Source organism: Giraffa tippelskirchi, chromosome 3, assembly GCF_054371585.1.
Source record: "Giraffa tippelskirchi isolate mGirTip1 chromosome 3, T2T-mGirTip1v1.2.pri, whole genome shotgun sequence".
Classification (NCBI taxonomy): domain Eukaryota; kingdom Metazoa; phylum Chordata; class Mammalia; order Artiodactyla; family Giraffidae; genus Giraffa; species Giraffa tippelskirchi.
This window is the reverse complement of record NC_137277.1, coordinates 154,330,939-154,354,915: the sequence shown is the minus strand read 5'-3', so window position 1 is coordinate 154,354,915 and position 23,977 is coordinate 154,330,939. Positions and strand designations below refer to the sequence as shown.

Below are 23,977 nucleotides of genomic sequence, written 5' to 3'. Positions count from 1 at the left end.
GACTGATGACTTGAAAGTCTAGATGTCATTCCTAACTCTGCCACTCACTTGCTTTGTGATCTTCAACAAGCCATCCCCTACCCCTCTACATATCAGGCATATGACACTGTTTTAAGCTCTTATTGACCAAAGAAGTAAGAGCTTATAAGAGCTTTACTTCAGGCCCATGGCTTAACATTTTGTATTAGCCTCTTGATATTTGTTATGACGTTTTCAGGGAAGTTGACTGCTTTTTTTTTAATACAATCCACCCAAAGGGATTAAGATATAAATTCAAATATTGATTCAGTCCACCATTTTGAAATAATGTAGGATTCTTAAGGAAATAGACTCTGTTTTGCTCACTGCTCCATCCTCTACATCTAGAACAGCATATAGTAAATGCTCAATAAATAATTTATGAATGGATGGTCTATTTTACTTGGGTTTTTCAAATCCGTACTTACCTATTTTATTTTAAATAGCTTTTAAGCTCATTTCAGGGAATTTACCTGCTTAAATGTAGACATTGCCAAGATATCTGACTTTTATCGAGTGATCACTAACATTCAATTATATATTAGGGGCAGATGTGTTTTATTGGCCCAATGGATACTTCACTGTCAAAAACTTGAGCTTTGCTAAGCTACCCAGGTAACTTAATTTTCAAAACATCTTTTAGATCACTTCTTAATGTGTGCTTTTTCCTTCTCTGTGGGACTGTAAATAAGTAACTTGAATACACAATGGAGAAGAGAAAGAGTATTTACCTTTCCATATAAAAAATGTTGACTTTCAGACTGAGCAATATGTTTTGAAATGAACTGTTTTTATACTTTAGAATTACAAGAGGAACAATAGTATCTTGGTTTTGTCCGTATATGTTTATGATGGTTTGAGACTTTTTTCATCCAACTGTAGGAGTACAGATAGTATCCTGTTAAAGTTGTTTTCTTGTTCTTATTTCAGATCTAATGTGCATTTTCATATCTTTGTTAAATCCTTTCAGTATTTTGAATATTAAACCACTCAGTGCTGCATCAGGAAACATCTGCCTATGCCACCTATAGCTACCATTAATAATCATCTGCTTGGTTCCTGATTCTCTCATATTACTTAAAACAGAGTTAAAGGCGCAATTCATAGACATTTGCACTCTGTGCAAAAGTTGCTCTTTAGACTGAATTGTATCTGAGCATAGAACTTGGGGAGCTTAGCAATCATTTACGCATCGCCCCCACACCCTGCAACACACTCCCCTTCCCCATTCCACTCCACCATCCATGGATGCCAGCATCCCCTGCAACACCATTCCCATAGGTAGTTGGAGATTCAGGCTGTCAAACAGTACAGTATCCTTTCTGCCTCACTATGTTATCAGCATTTGCCTGAAGTTTGAGGGAGGCACAAAGCATCCTAGGAGGGTGAGGGTAAAAGACTACTGTGTATCCTTAACTAGCTAGTTTCACTTACTTCTGGTGATGGATGGGGGTGGGGGTTGGTGTTCTCATCAAAATTAATGGGAAGAATTTTTTTGATGAGAGAACAGGGAAAGAGAGTATTAAAAGAAGTGATTCATGAGACTTCCCTGGTGGTTCAGCGGTTAAGAATCCGGCTTGCAGTGCAGGGGATGCCCGTTCGATCTCTGGACAAGAAACTAAGATCCCACATGCCACAGAACAACTAAGCCCGTGCACCACAACTGGAGTCCATATGCAAGAGATCCCACATGACACAACGTAGGAAGATCCTGTGAGCCAAAACAGCCAAATAAATATTTTTTATAAAATAATTCATGTGAAAAACAGAAATGCCTTTTATAAAACCAGTAACATAATAGACTGACTTGCAAATAATGAACCAGTGACTGGTTTAAAGACTGCACTGGAAACATTGGAAGCCACTAATTTGAAGGAAGGTAACTTAAGCTAAAAGATCTAGTTAGGCTTGAACATGGGGAAGTTGAAGTATCTTAAAGTTCTTCTTTAAGAGGGGAGTTGACGCATTCTTTTTCTAGAAAGAAGTAGGTGGTGGAGAGAAAGGAAATTTAAATTAAAAGACTTAGGAAAGCAGCTTATATCAGTGATTGGGAAGAAAAACTTCAGAATTGAGAATGAAGAAACAAGCAGAATTTCCCTGGGAAGACAAAGGGTGGAGTTGGGTAGGATGACATTAGGGTGGAAGAGGGAAGACTGAGTTAGCCTGAGGGAGGGCATGACTTTTGTGCAGTCAGAAAGAGGCACCAGCCCAGGGGCTAAGGGACACAAGTGATGTGAATGTCAAACAGCAAGCATGAAAGGTGACTTTTCCCTTCCTCCACTTTCCTGAGAGTTACGTAAGGTCCACTATTTAGAAGCACGATACCTGGGACTTGCCCGGTGGTCCAGTGGTTAAGACTCGGTGCTTGTAGTAAAGGGGGCACAGGTTCAATCCCTGGTCAGGGAACTAAGATTTCACATGCTGCACAGCACAGCCAAAAAATAAATAAATTTTTAAAAATGAAAGAGAGAGACCTAATCAGGCGAACCCTAATGCTTAGAAAGTACCTAAGAGCAGTTCTTAACCCTTCTCTCCACCTAACCCCACAAAAGTTTCCTATCTCAGTTTTTCTCACTGAGGGGTCTAGAGGGCTTGCCCAAGTCACCTCCCAGAGACGCTGAAAGCCTTAGTTATTAGTTAGCAAGCACGTTGTTAACCAGACTTAAGCAAAAGGCACCCACTGGCTTCTCCCAGTGAATGACCACATTGCTCCCCTTGAGAGTTCCCTTTGGTGATATACAACCGTCTAGCCTTCTCCACCCTAGTCCTATCTTATGAGTGAATATACACAGTGTTGAAAGAAATACAACTTGCAGTGACTTCCTGGTGTTTAATGTGTCTGCTTATTACTTATGTACATAGTATAACTATTCATAACTTTTTTTTATTACCGTATTATCAGTTTCAGGGGCTTCCCTGGTAGCTCAGCTGGTAAAGTATCCGCCTGCAATGCAGTTTGATTCCTGGGTTCAAGCTCTCCTGGAGAAGGGAATGGCAACCCACTCCAGTGTTCTTGGGCTTCCCTGGTGGCTCAGATGGTAAAGAATCTGCTTGTGATGTGGGAGACCTGGGTTCCATCCCTATCCAGCTTTTACTAATATGCAGAGTGGAAGTGAAAGTTTCAAATAATGTTCTCATTGAATCAAAGGAGCTGCTAAAAAAAAAAGGCATGTTGTTCATGCATTTTTCTCTTATTCAGTGTTTTAAGCATTATTACATTGTTTTTTCAACATGTTTGGTTCAAGCACACTAGGCTAAAACCTTATACATTATTGAACAATTAAACCATGTTTTCTAATCTAATAAACATGTACACAGTCTATTAGTTTAACCCACCAAAAGTTAATACTTTTGTCACTGTATAAAGATAAAAATAAATAAATAACTGAGATGTTCAAAATGTCAAATATCTAAAGTAAGGATTGAAAAAAAAGTCAGAATTGGTCCTTGATTACCTGATATGTTTATACTGGTGCATCTCTTTTTAAATAAAAGTAATAAATAAAATTATAATATAAATTTAATTGGTTGATGATATACATTTCAATTTTTTTCATGTAAAAAATCATAAAGATGGGCAGCATTGAACTTAATAGAGTCAAGATAGAATCTTATAACTCTTTGGGGAGTGGTGGTGGTTTAGTCGCTAAGTTGTGTCCAACTCTTGCGACCCCATGGACTGTAGCCTGCCAGGCTCCTCTGTCCATGGGATTCTCCAGGCAAAAATATTGGAGTGTGCTGCCATTTCCTTCTCCAGGGGATCTTCCTGTCCCAGGGATTGAACCCAGGTCTCCTGCATTGCAGGCAGATTCTTCACCAACTGAGCTACGAAAGAAGCCCTCTTTAGATTAATTAACTCTTTAGGTTATATTAATTATAATTAATTAGTTGCATTAATTATAACTCTTTAGATTAATTCTAAAGTTGTTTACTTGAAGGGAGACTGTTTTTTACCAGATATCCAAATGTATAATAAAACAGTATACTGTTTGGACTTCCCTGGTGGTCCAGTGGCTAAGATTCTTTGCTCCCAACACAGGGGGCCCTGGTTTGATCCCTGGTCAGGGAACTAGATCCCAAGATGCTGCAACTAAGAGCTTGCATGCTGCAACTAAAGATCTCACATGCTGTGACAAAGACTGAAAATCTCGAGTGCCACAACTAAGACCAAGCACAACCAAATAAATAAATAAAAATATTTTTAAAAATAAAATTAAAAAATAAAACAGTATAGTGTTGGCATAGGAAAATAAATCAGTGGAATAGGATTTCAGAAAGCATGGAGATAAATCCAAGTTATAGGGAAATTTAATGCACAATAAAGGTAGCACAGCAAATTAGTGACACAAAAATGGATCAATCCATAAAAGGAACTGGGAACCAGATAACCATTGGAGAAAGAAAAATAATGCTGGATTTTACCATATTCCTTACGTCAAGATAAATTCCAAATGGATCAAATATGTTAATATATAAAACAAACAAAACAAAAACCCATAAAGTACTAGAAGAAAAGAAGGGTGAATATTTTTATCATCTTAAAATGGGGAAGGTCTCTTTAAACTTGACACAAACCCAGAAGCCATAAAACCAAAATGCTTTTAAATACATTTTTTAAAAGTTAATGCCTAAAATTTTACAGATAAAGGCAAATGTAAACAGGAAACTTGGAGAGATATTACCACACGTGACAAAGCATTGATTTCCTGAATATTAAAAAAAAAATCTATAAAAGTCATTAGAAAATGTGCAAAGGACACACACCAATATACAGAAAAAATATGCAAATGACCAATAAATATAAGAACAACTCCATTTTGTGATAAAGAAAAGCAGAATAAAATGAGATGCTTACTTATCAGCTATAGGAAAATATTAATAGACATGAAGTGTAAAGTCCTATGTAAAAACAGTAATTAACATCACTTCCTATTTCATTTTACTAAGTCCATATTTTTGTTCTAAGTATTTAGAATGAAAAGTGAAAGTCACTCAGTCATGTCCAACTCTTTGTGACCCCAAGGGCTGTAGCCTGCTAGGCTTCTTGTCCATGGAATTCTCCAGGCCAGAATACTGGAGTGGGTAGCCGTTCCCTTCTTCAGGGGATCTTCCTGACCCAGGGTTCAAACCCCAGGTCTCCCAAACTGCAGGTGGATTCTTTACCATCTGAGCCACCAGGGAACCCCAAGAATATATAGAATAGCTCTGTCTAATATATTAAATAGAGCAACTGCCTTTGGAAATGATTGGCCTAGAGCAGTTGTTTTTGAACTTTTTTATTCATCAGAATTCCCTGGAGGGCTGGTTAAAATAGAGTGACAAGCCCTACCCTGAAGTTTATAATTCAGTAAGTCTGGAGTGGAACCCAATAATTTGCATATCTAACCAATTCTCTGGTGATGCTGGTTTGGCTAGTCCAGGGACCACTCTTTGAGAACCATTGGCCTAGAACACATTGAATATTAGAAAATAAAGTAATCCTGTATTGTAGAAAATTGTATTGATGAGAAGGGACAAATAGGGAAATAAGTAATGACAAAACACTTTGGGTCTTTTATTTGAATGCCTTTCTCCTTTTAAATTTACATCATTTAACTTATTCGTAAGCAACTAATCATGCTGTTTAAACTAGATTTACCTTCTGAACTTTTTTGCATTTTTCTAATGTACCCTTGCTTGACAGTTTCTTTTATTTTGTTCCATTAAGTGTCTTGAGGAACTGAAATGTAGTATGTTAAATACAAGTAAATCCCATCAGAATCTTGGTATCTATCTGTATAAATTATTGTTTCTTTTAAAGAGGTTTACTTCAAACCTTGACAGTTAAATTTTTCAGTTTTACATTTTAAAGGTAGGCTGGTAAATTAAACAGCAGTCTATATATATAAGCCAAGATAATTTTTTTAAAATCTGCATTAGCCTAATAATATTCTTATATTTACTGTCTTTATCTTAGATGTAGCAAGATATTTCTAAACATCTCTTGGACTCTTAGACATTTTGAACTACTTTAGAGGTTTTCACAGAACTCCATTGCTCTTATTTATGGTTTTTTAATGGCTACAATCATGATATACTCTAGCTGTTCACAAAAATTGTAGAAAATTTTAAAATCCTCCTTCAGTTTACTTTTTCTAATATTAAAACAAGATTTTCCTAAAGTAATCCCAAGAAGTAATGGACGTTTGTCTGTTGAGAATGATATTAACTGCCAGGTGAACCATTAAACAAAAAAACCAAAAACTTATAAGTGTCAGAAATTCCAGTTTTTCCCTGTCTCCAAAAAGATATTTCATTCAGGTCAAATCTATTATGATTTTACATACATAGAGTATTACTGAGAAGTCCTGTCACCACCTGCAAATTAGCAAGAAGCGTTTATTAAGCATTAGCACTAAAGATAATGGTGAGTTACTGTCCCCAGTAGGGTAGCAAAATTAGCAAATGAATTAATTAACCCTTGTTTACATTCTATTTTCAAAGCCAAGATTTTAAGTAAAGCTCTTGTCAAAGGTATTAGCTGAGCTTGGGTTTACAAACTAAAAGTGCAAGACCTGTGAAAGCCAAATGCTTTGTGGGCTGTAATCAGGGAAAAAACCTTCCTTAATTAACTTCAGGGATTAAAAGGTAAATAAAAAGATCATTTCAGAGCATACCAATTGTTCTTCCCAGATTTGAGTCTTAGCAGGTATTTGGGGATATACTAAGTAACTTAAAGGGCCATGTGGCTAGTAACTGTGGAAAGAGGGCCAGATTTAAGTCAGAAGACAGAAATCACAGCCAAAGTTGACCACCATTTACTAGTTCTGGGAGCAGAGAAGCCACCGGTTATTTTATTATTTCATTTCATGTTTTTCTATTTACTGACTGACTTATTTAAGAAGGGAATACAACTAGGAGAGCTGTTTTAAGGATAATTTATGTAAAAATAGGGGCAAAGGGCCATATAGGTGTTGTCTGATTGAAACATCTAATTTGTGCATTTTACAATTCAGAACAACTGGAATAGCTTTACAGATTAGCACATAACACGCCTAAATCTGCCTGACATTTAGCCAAAGGCAATGGATCTTTGATCTTTTCTAGTCTCATAGAACTCCAATCAAATACAGGGGATACCTTTTCACTACCTACCTCCCTACCCCCAGACAAAAAAAAAAGAAAAAAAAAAATCACAGTTAATAACCCTAAATGTGATGGACCCGGATGCAGTTCATCCCTGCCCTCACTCTCCAAGGAGCCAGACCCTTTGTTGTCTCCCTACCCCTTCACACCTGCTTCTCCTGGGGCAGAACCGAGGGGTACCTGGGGAATAGATTTCTGGTTATCCCAGCACAAGACTTGCTCATTCATTCATTCAAAAGAATGAATCTGTTAGATTGTATCACCTAGTTAAATCATATTTAATTCATTTTACCTTTGAATGCGTAGTAACATATTCCATGTATTCTTCTAAACAGCATACATATAGCTATGTAAGTACATGCATAGCACACATACACACACACAGGCAGACATGCTGTATATGATATTGGCTGGTTTCCTATTTAAGCAAATTATAAATTGTTTGCTGACATCTATTTACTGACTCAAGAACAGAAGGAAGCACCAACCCCAAACATGAAAATAACCAGGCCCAAATAACTACCTCCCTTAGCTAAGAGATTTGAATAATCATCTTGGTTTCTGAGAAAAACCGATAATAACTAGTGACCCTGTGAGGCGTCTTCCATAGCAGCCATACCCCAAACCGCACACGCATGCCTGATAATGTGCACTTACTCTGCGCCCCACCCTTTTCGTCGTGGGCTCCACTGAGTGGAAATCAGCCAGAGCTCACCCTGCTCTGTGGGCCTGTCTTTCCCTTGTCAGAGATCCAACCAAGCTAAGCCTGAATTTCAATCCTAGTGAAATATCTGAGGTCATTGCCTGAGCCAAAAATAAACATGCAGCCAGGGAGGAACCCAACGTGAACAGAGCAGAAGCATCTAGGTGACCTCAACCTGGGGCAGAGGCCTCTAGCAGCTTCCTGTGACCTCCCTGTGTGCAGTTAGAAGCTGGAATGGCACAGACAAAGCCATCATCAGCCTGTCTCTAATTGGTTTCACATCATCAGCATTCCAGAACAGGAAACTCTCAGCAGCCAGAAATTCTTGCTTCTTTGCCATAGTGTTTGAGAAGCAAGCCTTTTCCCCTGCACATATTTAATTCTGTTAGTGTTGTCACAGGTGAGTTTTCTTGAATTTGATACCTTGTAATAAGAACATCCTGTCTGTCCAATCTCTTGGCAATTGACTATTCAATTTCTGTGTTCTGGACCTCTCTTTGATTTGCTGTAGGTCAGTAAGCCAAATTTTAGGGTTATTTATAAGAAATCAACCCTGAATATTCATCAGAAGGACTGATGCTGAAGCTGAAGCTCCAGACTTTAGCCACTTGATGTGGAGAGCTGACTCATTGGAAAAGACCCTGATTCTGGGAAAGATTGAAGGCAAAAGGAGAAGGGGGCGGCAAAGAATGAGATGGTTAGATAGGATCACCGACTCAATGGACATGACTTTGAGCGACCAGGAGATAGTGGAGGACAGAGGGGCCTCTGCAGTCCATGGGCTTGCAAAGAGTCAGACACAACTTAGCGACTGAACAACAATACAGTCTCGTTTGATGATACCTTTATTAAGACATAGAATGAGATTTCTGTTTGCCCCAACTGGTGGAGATATTCCTCTGCCCTGTTCCAAGGAAGGGGACCAGTTTGCTGGGCGTGCACCCTTCATTAATGGTATTGACCCCTAGGGCTTCCGCAGACTCGGACCTTGAGTTACTCCTTTCTCCTCACACATCCTCTGATGTACACTGCACTGATCGGCACCTGGTCCTCTCCAGTGTGGCTGTCCCAATGTTTAAAACACAACAGTAAGTACTTCCATGTAGGCTGGTGAATGACTACTGCCTCTAGCCAGTCCTCACCCCCACAAAATAAAAACCCCACAACATTTAACAATTCTGGGGATTTTTCTTGGGGAAAAGGGATGCTGATGAAGATTGGGAGAAGACTTAAAGCGAAGTCCTTAATGTTTAGTTGAAATTTTATTTGAAGGGGCAGAGTCAACTCCTTTTGGCCAAATTCCTGATGATCAGAGCTGTATGTACTAGTACACATAAGCTATTTCATCACTTGACTAATGAATGCAAATAACATTTAAAATCTCACTCTTCACTTTAAGGCTCATCTCATGTTAAGGCTCATTCATTCCCAGCTTGTCAGTTTGAGATTTTTCTGAGAAGGGACCAGCAGGGCTACATTCCCACTCATTCATCCACAGACCTGGGGCCAAGGAAGTTTGGAAAGAAGAAGATAAAACCCAGAGTAGCTCTTTTTCCCCTGCACAAAATCTGCAGGTTGGAAGGAACCTTAAAAACAATCTAATCCAGCTTCCTCTTAGCCTTCGGGGGAAAGTGAAGTTCCGAGATGAAGTAAGTTCTCCAAGATCCCAGTGATGCTAGGGGCAAGATTTCAGGATTACTTTCTCTCATGTGCTCTCCCTTCTGCAGTAAGTGGCCTCACTGATATTTTACTGGTCTCCTTTCCATTGCAGAAGTCACTGAAACCAAACTGCTTCACAATTAGGTAAAACAGATTTACTTTATGGGGCAAACAGAAAAGTATTTGGTTTTGGTTCTCTAGATGGCTTAGATAGGGCTCGAAGAAGGAAAGAACGCCACAGAGAAATACCCCGTAAGTTGTTGGCCAAAGAGGGGATAAATGTGATGCAGGATCAGTCACCAAGCTGGCCTTTGGGGAGAATGGAAAAATCAAAGTGAGCTGATAGAAAGTTGAGGGTTACTAGTCAATGCATGGACTTCCTTGGTAGCTCAGCTGGTAAAGAATCTGCCTGCAACACAGGAGACCCCAGTTCGATTCCTGGGTTGGGAAGTTCCCCTGGCAAAGGGATAGGCTACCCACTCCAGTATTCTTGCCTAGAGAATAGCCATGGACAAAAGGAGCCTGGTGGGCCACAGTCCATGGGGTTGCAAAGAGTTGGACACGACTGAGTGACTGAGCACAGCACAGCAAGTCAATGCACAGAATTGTGCCATGGGTATGGACTTCTTAAATGATGTCCTAAACTAATTTTAGAAACCACAGGATGGTTAATGCTAAGTGAGTTTCAGCTATGTTAATCAACTGATATATTAAAATATGTATGTGTGAAAATGATGTGAATAAATACACTACACTGGACCTTATTGGTTGATTTGACTCTAAGCCCTCAGGGAATACTTGCAGGTTCTACCTGGAGAGGGCGCTGTTTATGTACTCCCTGGGTACCCTCTCTGTGATACCTTGCCCAGATAGGTTGAGTCAATGGTTCTCAACCCAGAAGGTTTCCCACCCCTGCCTGCCCCCCACCCCACCCCAGGGACATTTGGCAGCGTCTGGAGGCATTGACAGGAGGAGCAGGGTTTGCCACTAGCATCAGGTGGGCAGAGGCCAGAGATATCGCTAAACACGCTATAGTGCTCAGAAGGTGGTGGTGGTGTGTCTGCTCAGTCGTGTCCAGTTCTTTGTGACCCTGTGGACTGTAGCCCCCCAGGCTCCTCTGTCCATGGGATTTCCCAGGCAAAAATACTGGAGTGGATTGCCATTTCCTCCTCCAGGGGATCTTTCGACCCAGGGTTCGAATCCATGTCTCTTGCATCTCCGAAATTGGCAGGCAGATTCTTTACCACTAGCGCCACCTGGGAAGCTCACAGTGCTCAGAATAGCACTGCACAACAAAGGACTAGAAGTCCCAAACTATCACTAGTGCCAAGGTTGAGATCCCTGGATTAAGCGAAGCAGCGAATGCTTTCAAGAAAAAAAAAATAGAAAAATCTATTGCATGGCCCTGGTTATAGCAAGTATATGTCCATGCAGTCCCATCCTCCATGACACAACACTGGAAAGGGAGGCCACACGGTCTTTGTTCTCCAGGGGCCACAGCAGCATCCAAAAAACTGCTGACTGCTGGACTGGATGACTCAGAAATGAAGGTGCTGGCTTTCATTTGATGTATCACTGAGGAATGCCAAAGGGGACGTTACTCTTTCATTATCTATAGCAATTTTCTGCCCAGACAGATACATTGGTAGCTTTGCTTTATATAAAAGATGTGTTCCTTAAAAGTTATGTTTAAGTTGTATTTTGTATTTTTAATACAGTTAGGAAATTCAGTAAAAACTAAGGGATCAGTGAATCTTTCTAGTGTGAAAGGTTCTTTTTAGTAAAGTCCTATTCTCAAAGAGAAGAATACCTATATATTGCATTTTTAATGTAAATATTTTTTCCTGCACACGACATTTTTACTGCAGAGCTCATAACTCTTATGTGAGAGTCTCTCTTCCTCCTTCCTTCTCCTGCCCTTGTTCCTTTTCTGTAAAGGGAGGCTCAGGGGGAAAATTTAACAGTACAATCTCTGAATTTGGGAAAGTCATTGATAAGTCTGTCCACTTATACAGGTCAAAAGATGCCTGCTGGGTTACAGATTGTTAGAAAAAATAGGACTTGGTTCTATTTTGAAATCATTCATTTTTTATCTTACACTTTTTTTTTTCCAGTTAGTGACCTTTGGCTAGAAAGAGCAGGTGTACTTGGTCCCTCCATCACCCCATGGCTGTTTGCTGCACCAGAAATATCTGATAAGACTCACAGTGGGGTGGGAGAGGGGTATCAGCAGAGACCGGGAGTGGTGCTGAAGGAGCCCAGCGGTTGTCTCCTTATCAGTCATTCCCTAGGGTAACATCCCTAGGTGTGTAAGTCACTGACTAACTCAGCAGGATAGAGGGGGCAGGAAGGAGGAAATTTATTAAATAAACTTATCATTTGTCTCCCTTCGGTAGCAGGAGGTTACAGAGGTGTGACCCACTGAGGACAAGGCCACCAGGGAGGAGCCAGCCTGACCACAGAGGCACTAGGACACCTGCATTTGCCCTTCATTCCCTGCCTGCACTCTCCCTGGGAAGGAGGGAGGGGTTGAGGCCAGAGAGACAATAGGGATGACCCCAGCATGTGGGCAGCCCGACAGCTCCAGGCAAGAAGGCAGGTGCCGGTGTCACCATGGGAGCTGGTGTACCCCCTTGCTTGCTCCTCAAACCACTTGCCATTTGAACAGTCCTTCCACATACATCCACCCGTTTTCGTCTGAGAACCCCACTGACTAGGAAGGAAGTCATTGTGAGTACCAAGAATATAAATTCCATGCCCAAGGTCACTCAAAGAAAGATTTGAGATTTGGACACAAGGATTCTAACTTGAAGCCCCGCATGTCCTTCTGTGATCACGCACTGCTCTCACTTAGATAAGCAGGCCTCGGGGACAAGCCTTGGCTGGGCTGCCAGGAGTCCTGGGTTCTAGTCTCTGCTCTGGCTTTTACTCACTGTGTCCTCGTGAGACAACTACTGCCCCTCTTAGAACCTCAGTTTTCCTCTCTCTGCAATGACGGGGTTGATCGAAGTGCCCTCAGGTCACCACGATGGCATAGGTAAAATCAGGCTGAAATGAGGACTTGCAGGAAGGCAGAGAGTAGCTGCTGACACTGGAAGAAGCCGTCTGAGCTGTGTTATTAAGTGTTAACCAGGTGCCAGGAACTGTGCAAACACTGTATCTGTGATCTCATTTGAGCCACACAGCACCAGATGAGGTACATGTTAATGGAAACCCAACTTAGCAGATAAGGAAATTGAAGCTCAGGGAAGTGAAGTAACTTCCTGAAGGTCACTGTCTTAGTCAGCTCTGGCTGTCATAGAGAATACCACAGACTGGATTTATTTCTTATAGTGCTGGCAGCTGGAAGTCCCAGGTCAGGGTTCAGCAGGGCTTGGTTTCTGGCCAGAGCTCTCTTCCTGGTTTGCAGACGGCTGCCTTCCTGCCTCAGTCCTTACATAGCCTCTCCTCCGAGTACAGGCAGGGGAAGAGAAGGGGCTCTCTGTTGTCCTTCTTGTTGTTGTTCGGTCACCCAGTCATGTCTGACTTTGTGACCCCATGGACTGCAGCATGCCAGTCCTCCCTGTCCCTCACCATCTCGCGGAGTTGCCCAAGTTCATGTTCATTGCATCGGTGATGCAATCCAGCCATCTCATCCTCTGACACCCTCTTCTCCTATGCCCTCAATCTTTCCCATCATCAGGGACTTTTCCAGTGAGCCATCTGTTCGAATCAGATGACCAAAATACTGGAGCTTCAGCTTCAGCATCAGTCCTTCCAGTGAGTATTCAGGGTTGATTTCCCTTAAGATTGACTGGTTTTTTCTCCTTGCTGTCCAAGGGACTTTTAGGAGTCTTCTGCAGCACGACAGTTCAAAGGCATCAATTCTTTGGCGTTCTGCCTTCTTTACAGTCCATCTTTCAGAACTGTATGTGACCACTGGGAAGACCATAACCTTGACTATATGGACCTTTGTTGGCAGAGTAATGTCTCTGCTTTTCAGCACACTGTCTAGGTTTGTCATCACTTTCCTGCCAAGAAGCAATTCATGGCTGAAGTCACCATCCACAGTGATTTTAGAGCCCAAGAAGAGGAAATCTGTCACTACTTCCACCATTTCCCCCTCTATTTGCCATGAAGTAATGGGGCCGGATGCCATGATCTTAGTTTTTTTTAATATTTAGTCTTAAGCTGGCTCTTTCACGCTCACCCTTCACCCTCATCAAGAGGCTCTTTTAGTTCCTCTTTAGTTCTCTTCTTATGAAGACACAAATCATATCAGATCAGAACGTATCTTTATGATTCCAATGAACCTAAACTACTTCCTGAGGACCCCATCTCCAAATACAGATACATTGGAGGTTGAGGCATCAGCATAGGAATTTGGGGGGCACACAGTTCCATCCATGGCAGTCCTGTAGGCAGAATGTGATGTCAGTGTGGATTGGCATCAGGCCATCTCACCCTGCTCTACTAACCACTGCTATGCAGTATTTAGACCAGATAGCTGAGCTGGAGGTAGAGACTTCTGGGTACAGTGAAGCTTCTGTCTTTTAATCTGTGGATACAGATTTATCGGATTTAAGATGGATACAGATACAGATTTAAGCTGGTAGATACAGCCCCTCCCCACACGCGTGCCTCTCCCTCTAAGTCCCTGCCTTCTCTCCTGGGTACCAGGGTGGGTGGGAAGATCCTCCTTTGACCAGACTTGCTGAATCCTGAGCCAACAGCAGGCCAGGGAGTGGTGCTCCAGAGACCATCCTACACCCAGGTCTGAAACTCAAAGAAAAGTAGGAGGCATAAGGCTGAGCCCTGAGGACTGGCTCCTTCACAGCCATCATTGAACCAAAATCACAAAGGCCCAGTTCCCTGGCTCCTGGGATGAGGTCCTAGTCAGTCATCACTCACGTGAGGAAGGATGAGAACTTAATCCTCACTGGCAAGCCACCCACTGGAGCAGCTATAGTTGTGCTTGTCAGTTGAAAGTGAGAAAAGTGTTACTCAGTCGTGTCTGACTCTTTGCAACCTCATGGACTGTAGCCCGCCAGCCTCCTCTGTCCATGGAATTCTCCAGGCAAGAATATTGGAGTGGGTAGCCATGCCCTCCTCCAGGGGATCTTCCTGACCCAGGAATTGAACCCAGGTCTCCTGCATTGCAGGCAGATTCTTTACCATCTAAGCCACCAGGGAAGCTTGTCAGTTACTCATTATTAAAGGCTTTGCAGTAAAAACAAGCCATTTAGACTCCTACAGGCTTCCACCAAGCCAAACAACATCATCCACCTGGAATGTCTCCTCTCTATAAATTACAGTATTTGTGTGTTTTTTGTTTTTCTTAAAAAACAAGATCTCTTCCCCACTCTCTCATGCTCTACTGTTCCCACGTGTGTTATGAAGCTAGATATAGAAAGGTTTGAGGGAGTTTCTAATTTAAAAAAAAACAAAACTCAAAAGAGCAACAGACCACAGTCTATCATTCAGAAATCAAAAATATGCCATTTTGACACTTTCCAAAGTGTCAAATAAAGGTAGGGAGTGACAGGGAACCACTTGGCTCTTGTAAGCGGAAGTGAAGAGCCACATTTTCACAGCTGTGACACAGGGGCTGTCAGTGGTGTTGGGAGTGTTTTCAGTTGGCAGGGCACTCCACTGTTATTTTCTGTCACTTCACCCTAGAGTCACTACCCCCACTTCTTTCTCAGTCGAGCTAAACATGGAGCTTCTAGAGCTCTGTCCATCGTAACCATGATCACAAAATTGCTAACTGACTGCTGACTCTCCTCCACCCAGGAGACATAAGCCTGTCCCCAACTAGTTCTAATCAGAAAAAACAAACAAACAAAAACAAAAACACACATGTTTTCCAAATGAAATTCAACCTTGAGTCTTTTGGAAAAGGAAAGAATCCACTTCTATGAGTCACGTCTCTTCGAGGGGTCAGGAATAAAAGGCTGTGACCTGAGCTGTGCAGGGGTCTGGACTTCCGGCCTCCTGCCCTGCTCACTTCAGCCTTACTCATCATCTCCATGGTTGGGTCTTGCAGGTGTGAAAGCTGTGGAGCCGTTTTCCACGCTGAATGCAAAGAGAAGTCTGTCCCCTGCCCCCGATGTGTCCGCCGAGAGCTGCAGATGAAGCAGAAGTCTTTCTGGCGGAGGTTGAACATGGACGAGAGCCTGGAGGAGGCTTGCAACATGTTTGAGCTGTCCTACCAGAACACCTGACTCAGCAGGAGTCCAAGGCCGGGCGGTGACCTCTCAACCATCCATCAGCCCCAGTGGCTTCCAAACTAGACAGTTAGACCCCTCCGGGAGAAGTTAACATCTCATCCTCAGCTAGATATATATATTTATAAATGTACATGCACACATACCTATACGTCCTGTACGTATGTTCAGTATAAGTTGTTGTCTTAAAGGTCCATGGAGCTTTGTGGCTCAAGAAGTTACCAATAGCGGGATTACACTTAGCCATGAATTTCAGCTGCTTTGCCCCCAAGCCAAACGTGGTTTACACACAAGGCTTTATAGTTCAGACATTGTGGGGCTCTCAGGAGCCATTTATTACACAGCACATAGGAGAAAGCATTTTCTCCAGAAGAGTGCTTTGAGTTATTTTTGTGTTATTTATTTTTAGCTTTCACAGAGGATGAGGTAACTGAGGCAAGCACCCATCATCAAGTTTCATAAGAAAAGCTTCAAAACACAGCAGTGACTTCTGGATCCTTCCAGGAGCCCATGTCCCAGCTCTCACCTCCATGTCTTCACAAAGGCTGGGATCCCCTAAGCTGAGTTAAACAGCTTGGAAATCATGAGCGCGAGCTCCCTCTGACAGAAAGCGTGTGTCCCTAATTTATCAGGGGAGTTAGATAAATTGTTCTGAAGTTAATCTCAGAAAGCATTTTTCCTGACAAGAGACCTCAGTAACCTACATGTTGTCCGTCTGTTTGCTGGTACGAATCCCAACACCCGCCCAGAGATGTGACCGTATTTGCCAGGCTGGAAACATGGCTCTGAAGAGCAGTCTTCCAGGAGTTCCATGGGTGACAGGATGATATTTTTTTGTTTTAATGGTGCTGGCTGGAGGAAATTGCTTAGGGTTGTTAAATACATCAGTTTGTAGACCAGGAGGTCGGGTGTAGAGTACACACATTCCAAGAGAGGATCTGCAGTTTTCTTTTCACAGAATCCTGCGTGGGCAGTTCCCACCTATTCATTACACTTTATTTATTTTTATTGTTCTTCATTGCCCTTTCACTCTGACCTTTCATTTGTCAATGTCACCACGTCTGCTTTCATACTTTCTTAATTGTTTTGAAAAATCAGAGCACCTTGGAACTTCACAGTACCAACTTTAGACTGTGAAGAAAATACCAAACTGACAAATATAATTAAAGAATTAAATCTAATATTATTTAAATATATATATATACACACATGCATCATTGCCACCGTGAAGTGAGATGCAAAGTGCAAAGCTAATAAGGAATAAGAATGAGAATGAGTTGCTCAGGCACTTGGCAGGGGGGTATTCTTCCTCTGCAGCGTCCTCTTAGTGCAGTGGCCACGGTGACCAAAATGGCAGATAGCTTGGCACCGGAAAGCATGGCTCCCATTCCTTCCACCTTAACTCTTTCCAGAACCAAAAAATAAGCTTATCTTTAAGCAATTCTCAGTAGGTTATATGAGAAGATTCTTACCGTTCCTATGAGCAGATGCCTTCAAAGCCTCCATAGTTTTTAGTAGCTACACTCCTAGCAGGACCTAAAGAACCAGTGTTCGCACAGCCCATGGGACGTTTAATCCCACTGCTCCTTTCCCCACACCTGGCTCCCTCCCATCCCAGCTCACAATGCTTCTGTCCGTTTGGAGATGTGACATTTCAGACTCACTTCTGTGCAAACTGTTGGGTACGAGCATTTCACCTGTCAACCCACACCCATTTCTTTGGCCCCAGACCACACATTTCAACGTTAATAGCTCAGCACCACTCATGCATTTATCTTCTGATTATACAGCAGCTGTAGCCAAGGCATGAAAACTTATTAAAAGGCCAGGGCCCCATTCATGAGACACCTTACGGTGCCTTTTGCTCTTAGAAAAACAAGTTGACTCCCTCTCCCCGCCCCACCCCACTCTATAGAAACTGTTACACACAAAAGAAAAAGGGTGGAAAATCTCAAACAAGCGCTTGGCAAACAGGCAAACAAATTTGATCATCTCCCCTTTCCTCTTCCCCTTCGTGAAATACAGTATTTATATATTCCAGCCTCAGAGAAGATAGCAAAACGTGATCTTTCACAAGAGAATTACAGACCTGCTTATTATAAAACAGATGTGCTCTGATGGCAAAGTGCCTTCTCCCTCCGCCCCCAGTTCCCTGTCACTGTAGCTTACTTCTGCCTTCGCCGTAATTAATGTATCTGTGACTCCAACTGTCAGCAAGGCCATCCCCAGCACACTGCAATTGGAGACCCGGAGTACAGGGCCACCTCCTCCCCTTCTAGCATGTTGGCTGCATGTACAGAATTTCCTGTCCTGTCTCACAGGCCCCAGGGTCAGGCCCACCGAGAGTCGGCATGACACTCTAGGTCTGTGTTCCCAAGGCCTTGGCTTTTACCAGGGTTGTTTCAAGGCCCAGCAGAATAGTGGCAGTCCCTGTGAACCTCTAAGGAGAACTTTCCACCCACATTGTTTGTTGCTTATTTTCGAAAGGGAAAAAATAATAATAAATGTGCCATCACCATCAGCTACCAGAGCTAGAAGCATACCCCAGCGGCCTGTTTCCCTCCTCTTTGTGGAGCCCCGACAGCCTGGCCAGTGCCCGCTGCAGGCCTATATGACACACTCAGCCACCAACCCCCAAACCTGAACGGACAGGGCAGAGCCGGCTTAGCAGTTGGGTCTGCCACGAAAATTCAAAATTGCTGTTTTCAACCCAGGATGCCTTAGCGCACACCTGAACGCCCTTACTGTTTTCGACCCTAACAAATTACTTGGTGCACTGTAGGTAATTGTTCCACTGCTTAGAAACTGTTGAAACGAAAGCAGACCTGTGGATTACCACCTCCTTAAGACCTAAGCTAATACCTGCTTTCCCTCATGGTCCATTTTTCATCCCCTATTAAATATCTCTTACATAAAGCCCAGGAGAAAATGGCCCATTAATCTCCTAGAGCTGGCAGCCGACTCCGGGGAACCTCTTTTCCCTTGAAAGGCCCCTTCCCTGGTGTATCACTTGAGGAAATCCCTCCTCACCGTGCCAGAAACTCAACTGTGGGACAGTCCAAGCCTGGTGAAATGCTGGCATCTCACCCTGCAGTAAAAAAGCCAGTTCCTAAAATAGACCTCAGTTTGCACCACGGCAGGAAGGCCGCAAAGTACTTAAAAAGCAGTCAACTGGGATGGGAGTTGTGTTCTTTCCAGGGCGGCTCTTTCTCCGAGTTGAAAGCTCTGTATGAAAACCACGTAAAACTCCCATCTTCCCCCTTTGCCTCATTGCCTTTTCAGGGGACTGTATTATAGTCGTCTTCATGATTATTGTGCTTAAGAGTAATCCCTCTGGGAGCTTTAAAATTTGATGAGCTGAGAAGGCAATCACTTTTGGATTCTTCCAGACTAGTCCTCCACCAAGACGGGAATATCGCTAGGACTTGGGATTTGTGGTTTCCAGCCAACCCAGTGGTGTCCTGTCCTTCAGACCCCCGCTAAGGGACTGTGCCTGGCTTCCTTCCAGCTGTGCAGAGAGTCGAGCTGTTCACAGCAGTGTGGCTGCTGTCAGCCACCTTTGCTAAGCTGGAGTGAGTCCCCTTCCGTGGGGCCGGCCTCTGTTTTTGACTCTGCGTCTGTATGCACTGCACACCGACACTGGATAGTTTCTTCCCATGCCTTCTCGAAAAGGCATGACTTCCAAACCTGTGGCTTTGTCTCTACCCATGAGCCAGAAGGGGCCATACGTAAATCACTGTATCAGGGTGGGACTTGCGTGAGGCCGCACTGAGCATTTTGTGCAAAGAGAGGCATGATCTGAGGAAGCCAAGATACACTCGGCTCCTAATTTAGGGTTAAGCCAACGCTGCTGTTGCTGTGTGGGGGTAGTGTTCCTCACCTCCACTGACCGGCTGCTCTTGACTGAAGTAACTAGACTGTGAAGTAAATCTTCAGCTCCTGATTCTAATACTGCCTGGAGTCAACACAAGGTGATTTTCTTTTTTATTTTTTTTACTTCTCCCAATAAAGAGAGGTAAGTGCAGTTCCCCCCGCCCCCTTATTGCTTGAGTTTCCTGTCTCACTACTTTTCTTCCTCTAAGATAATGTGAGAAAACTAGAGAGTTGGGGCAAAACTGAAAGAAGTGAACGTGCCCTCATTGGCCTGAACTAAGTTGTTGGAACCACTCTGTTTTCCTTTCCCTGATCCTTGCCAACACCTGGGCATTAACAACAGCTCCGAGTGTTGTGTCCTTCGCACCGTTCTTCCAATCCTCAGTCTAGTAGAACTCACTGCCCTACTTCACCACCTGAGCCCAGGGACAGGTGAACAAGCCCTGCTCAGCTCATCTAAACTGACAAATGTGATTTCTATCATGGGGGACAGTGTTTCAACAGTGAAGTACCAGTACCCCAAGCCATTGTCAGAAGTCATTGACAAAAGTCAAAACTGTGGAACATCATCTCAAGCACACCCACAGTCGTCAGGGCTTTTATTTTAAATGGGCTCCAAGGGATCATGCGATAGAGCCCTTTCCTCCTGCAGTGGCCTCCAAGGTGGTGGAAGGCACTGTTAACCCCAGGTGAAAAGACAGCTGCTGTTTTGTTTGGATTTTCCCTGTAGAGAGAGACGCCATCTTGTTAGGAAGGTCTGCAGTGAAGCCAGTTGTTACCCAGGTAGAAGATTCAGGCGCTTATGGCAACTCTTAGCACAGTAAGATACCCTGCTAGGCTGCTGAGCTGCAGACCAGCCTCTCTTCCCTTCCCTTGACCTTCCTTGCCGCAGTCCTGAGTCCAGATTCAGGCCTGGTAAACTGGCTGGTGGACCTCTGGGGCTTGTGGCTCCTCACACTGACCATCGTATTCATGTCTTTCTCCCTGTAGGAGTGCCTTACATTACTGCCTCGTGCTTCTAGTCTAGACTAGCAGACCCACTTGAAGCCTGCAGGGTCCTTTGCCTCAATATGGATCACCTTGCTTCTTCCCTGCTGGCTGCTCTTGACACAGGCAGGCTTGGAGCCCACATATTCCATGCACATGTCAGACCTTTCACCTTCATTCAACCTGGTGCCTTAACCTCATGAGTACAAGGGTTCCTGTTGGAAACACATTGTCAGAGCAGACTAGTGGAAACACTCCTTGGCGCCATTGACACTTAACCAGGAAACACAAAAGATACAACCACATAATGTTTTGACTCTGTTTTATGCTGTTTCTCAAATTACTCCTTTTGTTTGCTTGCTTGCTTTTCATGAACCAAACTCAGGGGAATGTCATGATGTCACCAAGGCCAATGGGTAGAGAAATTAAACTGGTTATTCAGATTCGAATCTGTAAAGTCAGTGAACTTAGCCTTTTTTCAGGTGAAAAAAATTACACAAACACAAGGATTTTCTTTTCCTTTACTGTATAAAGGGTTTCTCTTGTTTTGCCACCTGTCTTCCAAGTGGGAAGTGAGAGGCCTCTTGGATGGATTGTGGTGAAGGCATTTCTACGTGGCGTGGGCAGTCCACCAAGCTAATACATTCGGCTTTCACCACCAGAGGCTTAGGTTCTGATTTTGTTCACCTCTTAGGATCCCTTTGTGAATAGCCTATCCTAGAACATTCAAGGAAAAAAAAAAAAAAACTATCTTTAGAGAACAGTAAAAGGAGAGGAAATGTGTAGGTTGCAAATGAAGAGTATCGAACGTGGGGTGCGGAAGTCTTTGCACAACTTGTTCTTAACGCTCCTGGGTCAGATAGATGTCATTTTCCCTTATTTCTGTTCATGCTGTACAGAACTGTCTAAAACTTGGGGCTTGGGCTATTACTCTGTCACTCTGTGTTGAGCTATTTGTAATATCTACTGTAACTTATATATGTATTGTTTCTGTTTTCTGGATTTTATTGCCTTTTGTTTGTGCATAAGTTATCCATAGCTTTGTTTACATTTTTTTTTAAATATCGATAACTGTAATAATAAAAAAAAAAAAAACTGTGTTGTGGACAAGACCCCTAGTTTTTATGGTCATCTGTCACATAATTTAAGTGCACCAGTTCCTGATGTATAAAGTTATCTCTCTCTCAATAAACAATACAGAAAGTACTTTCTCTTCTCATAACAACTCCATTCAAATGCTGTTTTTGTGGGGGTGGTGAATGCCCAAGATGAACGCTGGATGTTAATTCAAAGTCAAGATTTAAACTTTATTGAAAGTGAGCTACTGGGACCTTAAAATAGTTCTTAAGATTTTTACTTTTTTTTTCAACTGTAGTTGGTTTACAATGTCAGTTTCAGGTGTACGGCAAAATGATTCAGATATATAGATATATAAAATAGCTCTTAATATTAATCTTATAGACTTCGTTTTTTTTCTAATTTCTTCAACCTCAATATTCTCATCAGCCCTTCCTATGTTTATGAAAAATATAGTGAAACTTTGAAAAAATTGCAAATGTGGTGGTCTCGGCCTCATTTGCCAAAACAGACCATGATTTCTTTCTGATCTGAGACAAACCCGCCCCAGCTCCTACACGGAGCATCTATCCAGCTCTTCTCTAAGCTTTCATCACCACTGCACTCTCCAAATCAGAGGAGCAAGTGCCAGATGGTAGGCCATTAGGCAAGGCCACTGGTCATTCCTGAAGACCATGAAGACCACACTTTGAGAGCAAAGAGTGAAAGTAGAGGGGACTTGTCTCTGTGAGGATAGCAGGCCTCTGGGAGCCAAGAGGTGATGGAAAATATCTACACGACCTTCCCCAGGGCTGGCCCTCACGGCCGTAAAAAAGACCATGGACACAACTGTCCACTTGGAACCTTTCAAAAGCACCATTGAAATTCACCTACTCAAAGACATTGAAGAGACCAGAAAAGGTGCTTCTGGTTAAACATTTACCACAGGTGGACTCTGAGCCTCACTCTCTAGGACACACCTAAACAAGTTCATGCCCAGCTGCCCCTCCTCCACCCCCAGGAAAGCGACTGGAGCTCATGCCCATTCCGTCCAAGGAACAACTGGACCTCATCTTACAAGCAACCTGCCACAATCCACAATAAAAAGAAACAAGTTAATGTTTCACTGAACCAAACTAGACACAATGCAGCCAGAGCCACGATTCCTGTGATTTACAGGACGGGTTAGCCTTCCCCTAGTGTCAGCAAACCTGAGAGACTGGATAACTGTAAAAGGTTTTCGCATTATCACAAGTCATTTCCAAAGGGTGGAAAGAGACACCATTCTGTTCCTCTCTCCCCACCCTCAGGAGATGTGATCGGAATCTCCCTGAATCATTTCCAGTCCTGTCCTTTGATGAAGCCACTAGATGATGACTTTAATCGGTGGTTCCCACAGGAGTAACAAAAAAATACAAGCAAAATGCAGGATCCCATCGCAGACAACTGAATCCGAATCTTTCTGGATGGGGCCTGAGTATTTGTATTTTTTTGAAAGTTCCCTGGGTGATCCCTGTGCGTCCTGAAAGTTAAAACCCACTAGACTGAATGAAACAAGTTTCCCTGAAATAGCCAAGTGCTTGGGATACTGGTAGTCCACAGTGGGAAAGATGTCAAAGGTATGTAGAGGGACTGAACAGTCTTAGTTGCCCTCCAGCTCACAGCTGTTGTCTCCCTTCGTCCCAGCAGACACCAAACAGATACAGTACTTTGGAACCTGCTGCTCATAGATTCCCATTGTTTTCATAAAACCTGAACTTTATACCCCCTTCATTTTCTTCCAGGGTGTGGTTAGTGTCTATTTATCCAGTATATACCATTGCCAGACAGCTGGGTGAATAGAAGTCATGGCCACAGGTGACTAAGCTGGCCTACAAAGACAGTCCTGTACCCTTCCTTTCATATTTTCATTCCTCCTCATTATGCTGCAATTGTCCTCAAATGTATGCATGTGACAGTCTGCTCCCAGGTCAGGCCCACCCAACGAACATGAAACTTACCACTCCGGACAGTGGTGTTTAAATGGAAAATCACTAGGTGCTTCTTGCCCAGAAAGGCCTGGGAGATTCGGAAAAACCTGAGCTGTGTCTAGATTTGCCTTGGCTTCGTGGAAAAACTATAGACTTTAAATAAACCACAATTATTCTGAATCCAGGCATCTATTGAACTGACAATCTTCAAGCTCACCTTCCAGTTGCAGGTGAATGGAAACTTAGTTCTTCCCCTCTCCTCCTTTTATGAAGTCAGTAACTTTGATGATGACAAATATTCCTCATTGATGGAGCACTTGAACAAATGGTTCAGTCTTATAAAAGATGTGATCTGCTCCATTCCCACAGTGCTTACCAGA

At 43.0% G+C, this 23,977-nt stretch overlaps 1 protein-coding gene across 1 annotated transcript in view; it reads left to right on the top strand.

Moving 5' to 3' along the window:
* The window catches only part of PLEKHM3 (pleckstrin homology domain containing M3), a 209,319-nt gene extending 192,427 nt beyond the window's left edge, over window positions 1-16,892 (top strand). The window contains exon 8 of the mRNA XM_081578174.1: window positions 15,531-16,892. Coding sequence (XP_081434300.1) covers window positions 15,531-15,708 — 178 coding nt within the window. The 3' untranslated portion in view covers window positions 15,709-16,892. The remainder of the gene's footprint in view (window positions 1-15,530) is intronic.
* Window positions 16,893-23,977: the final 7,085 nt, after the last annotated feature.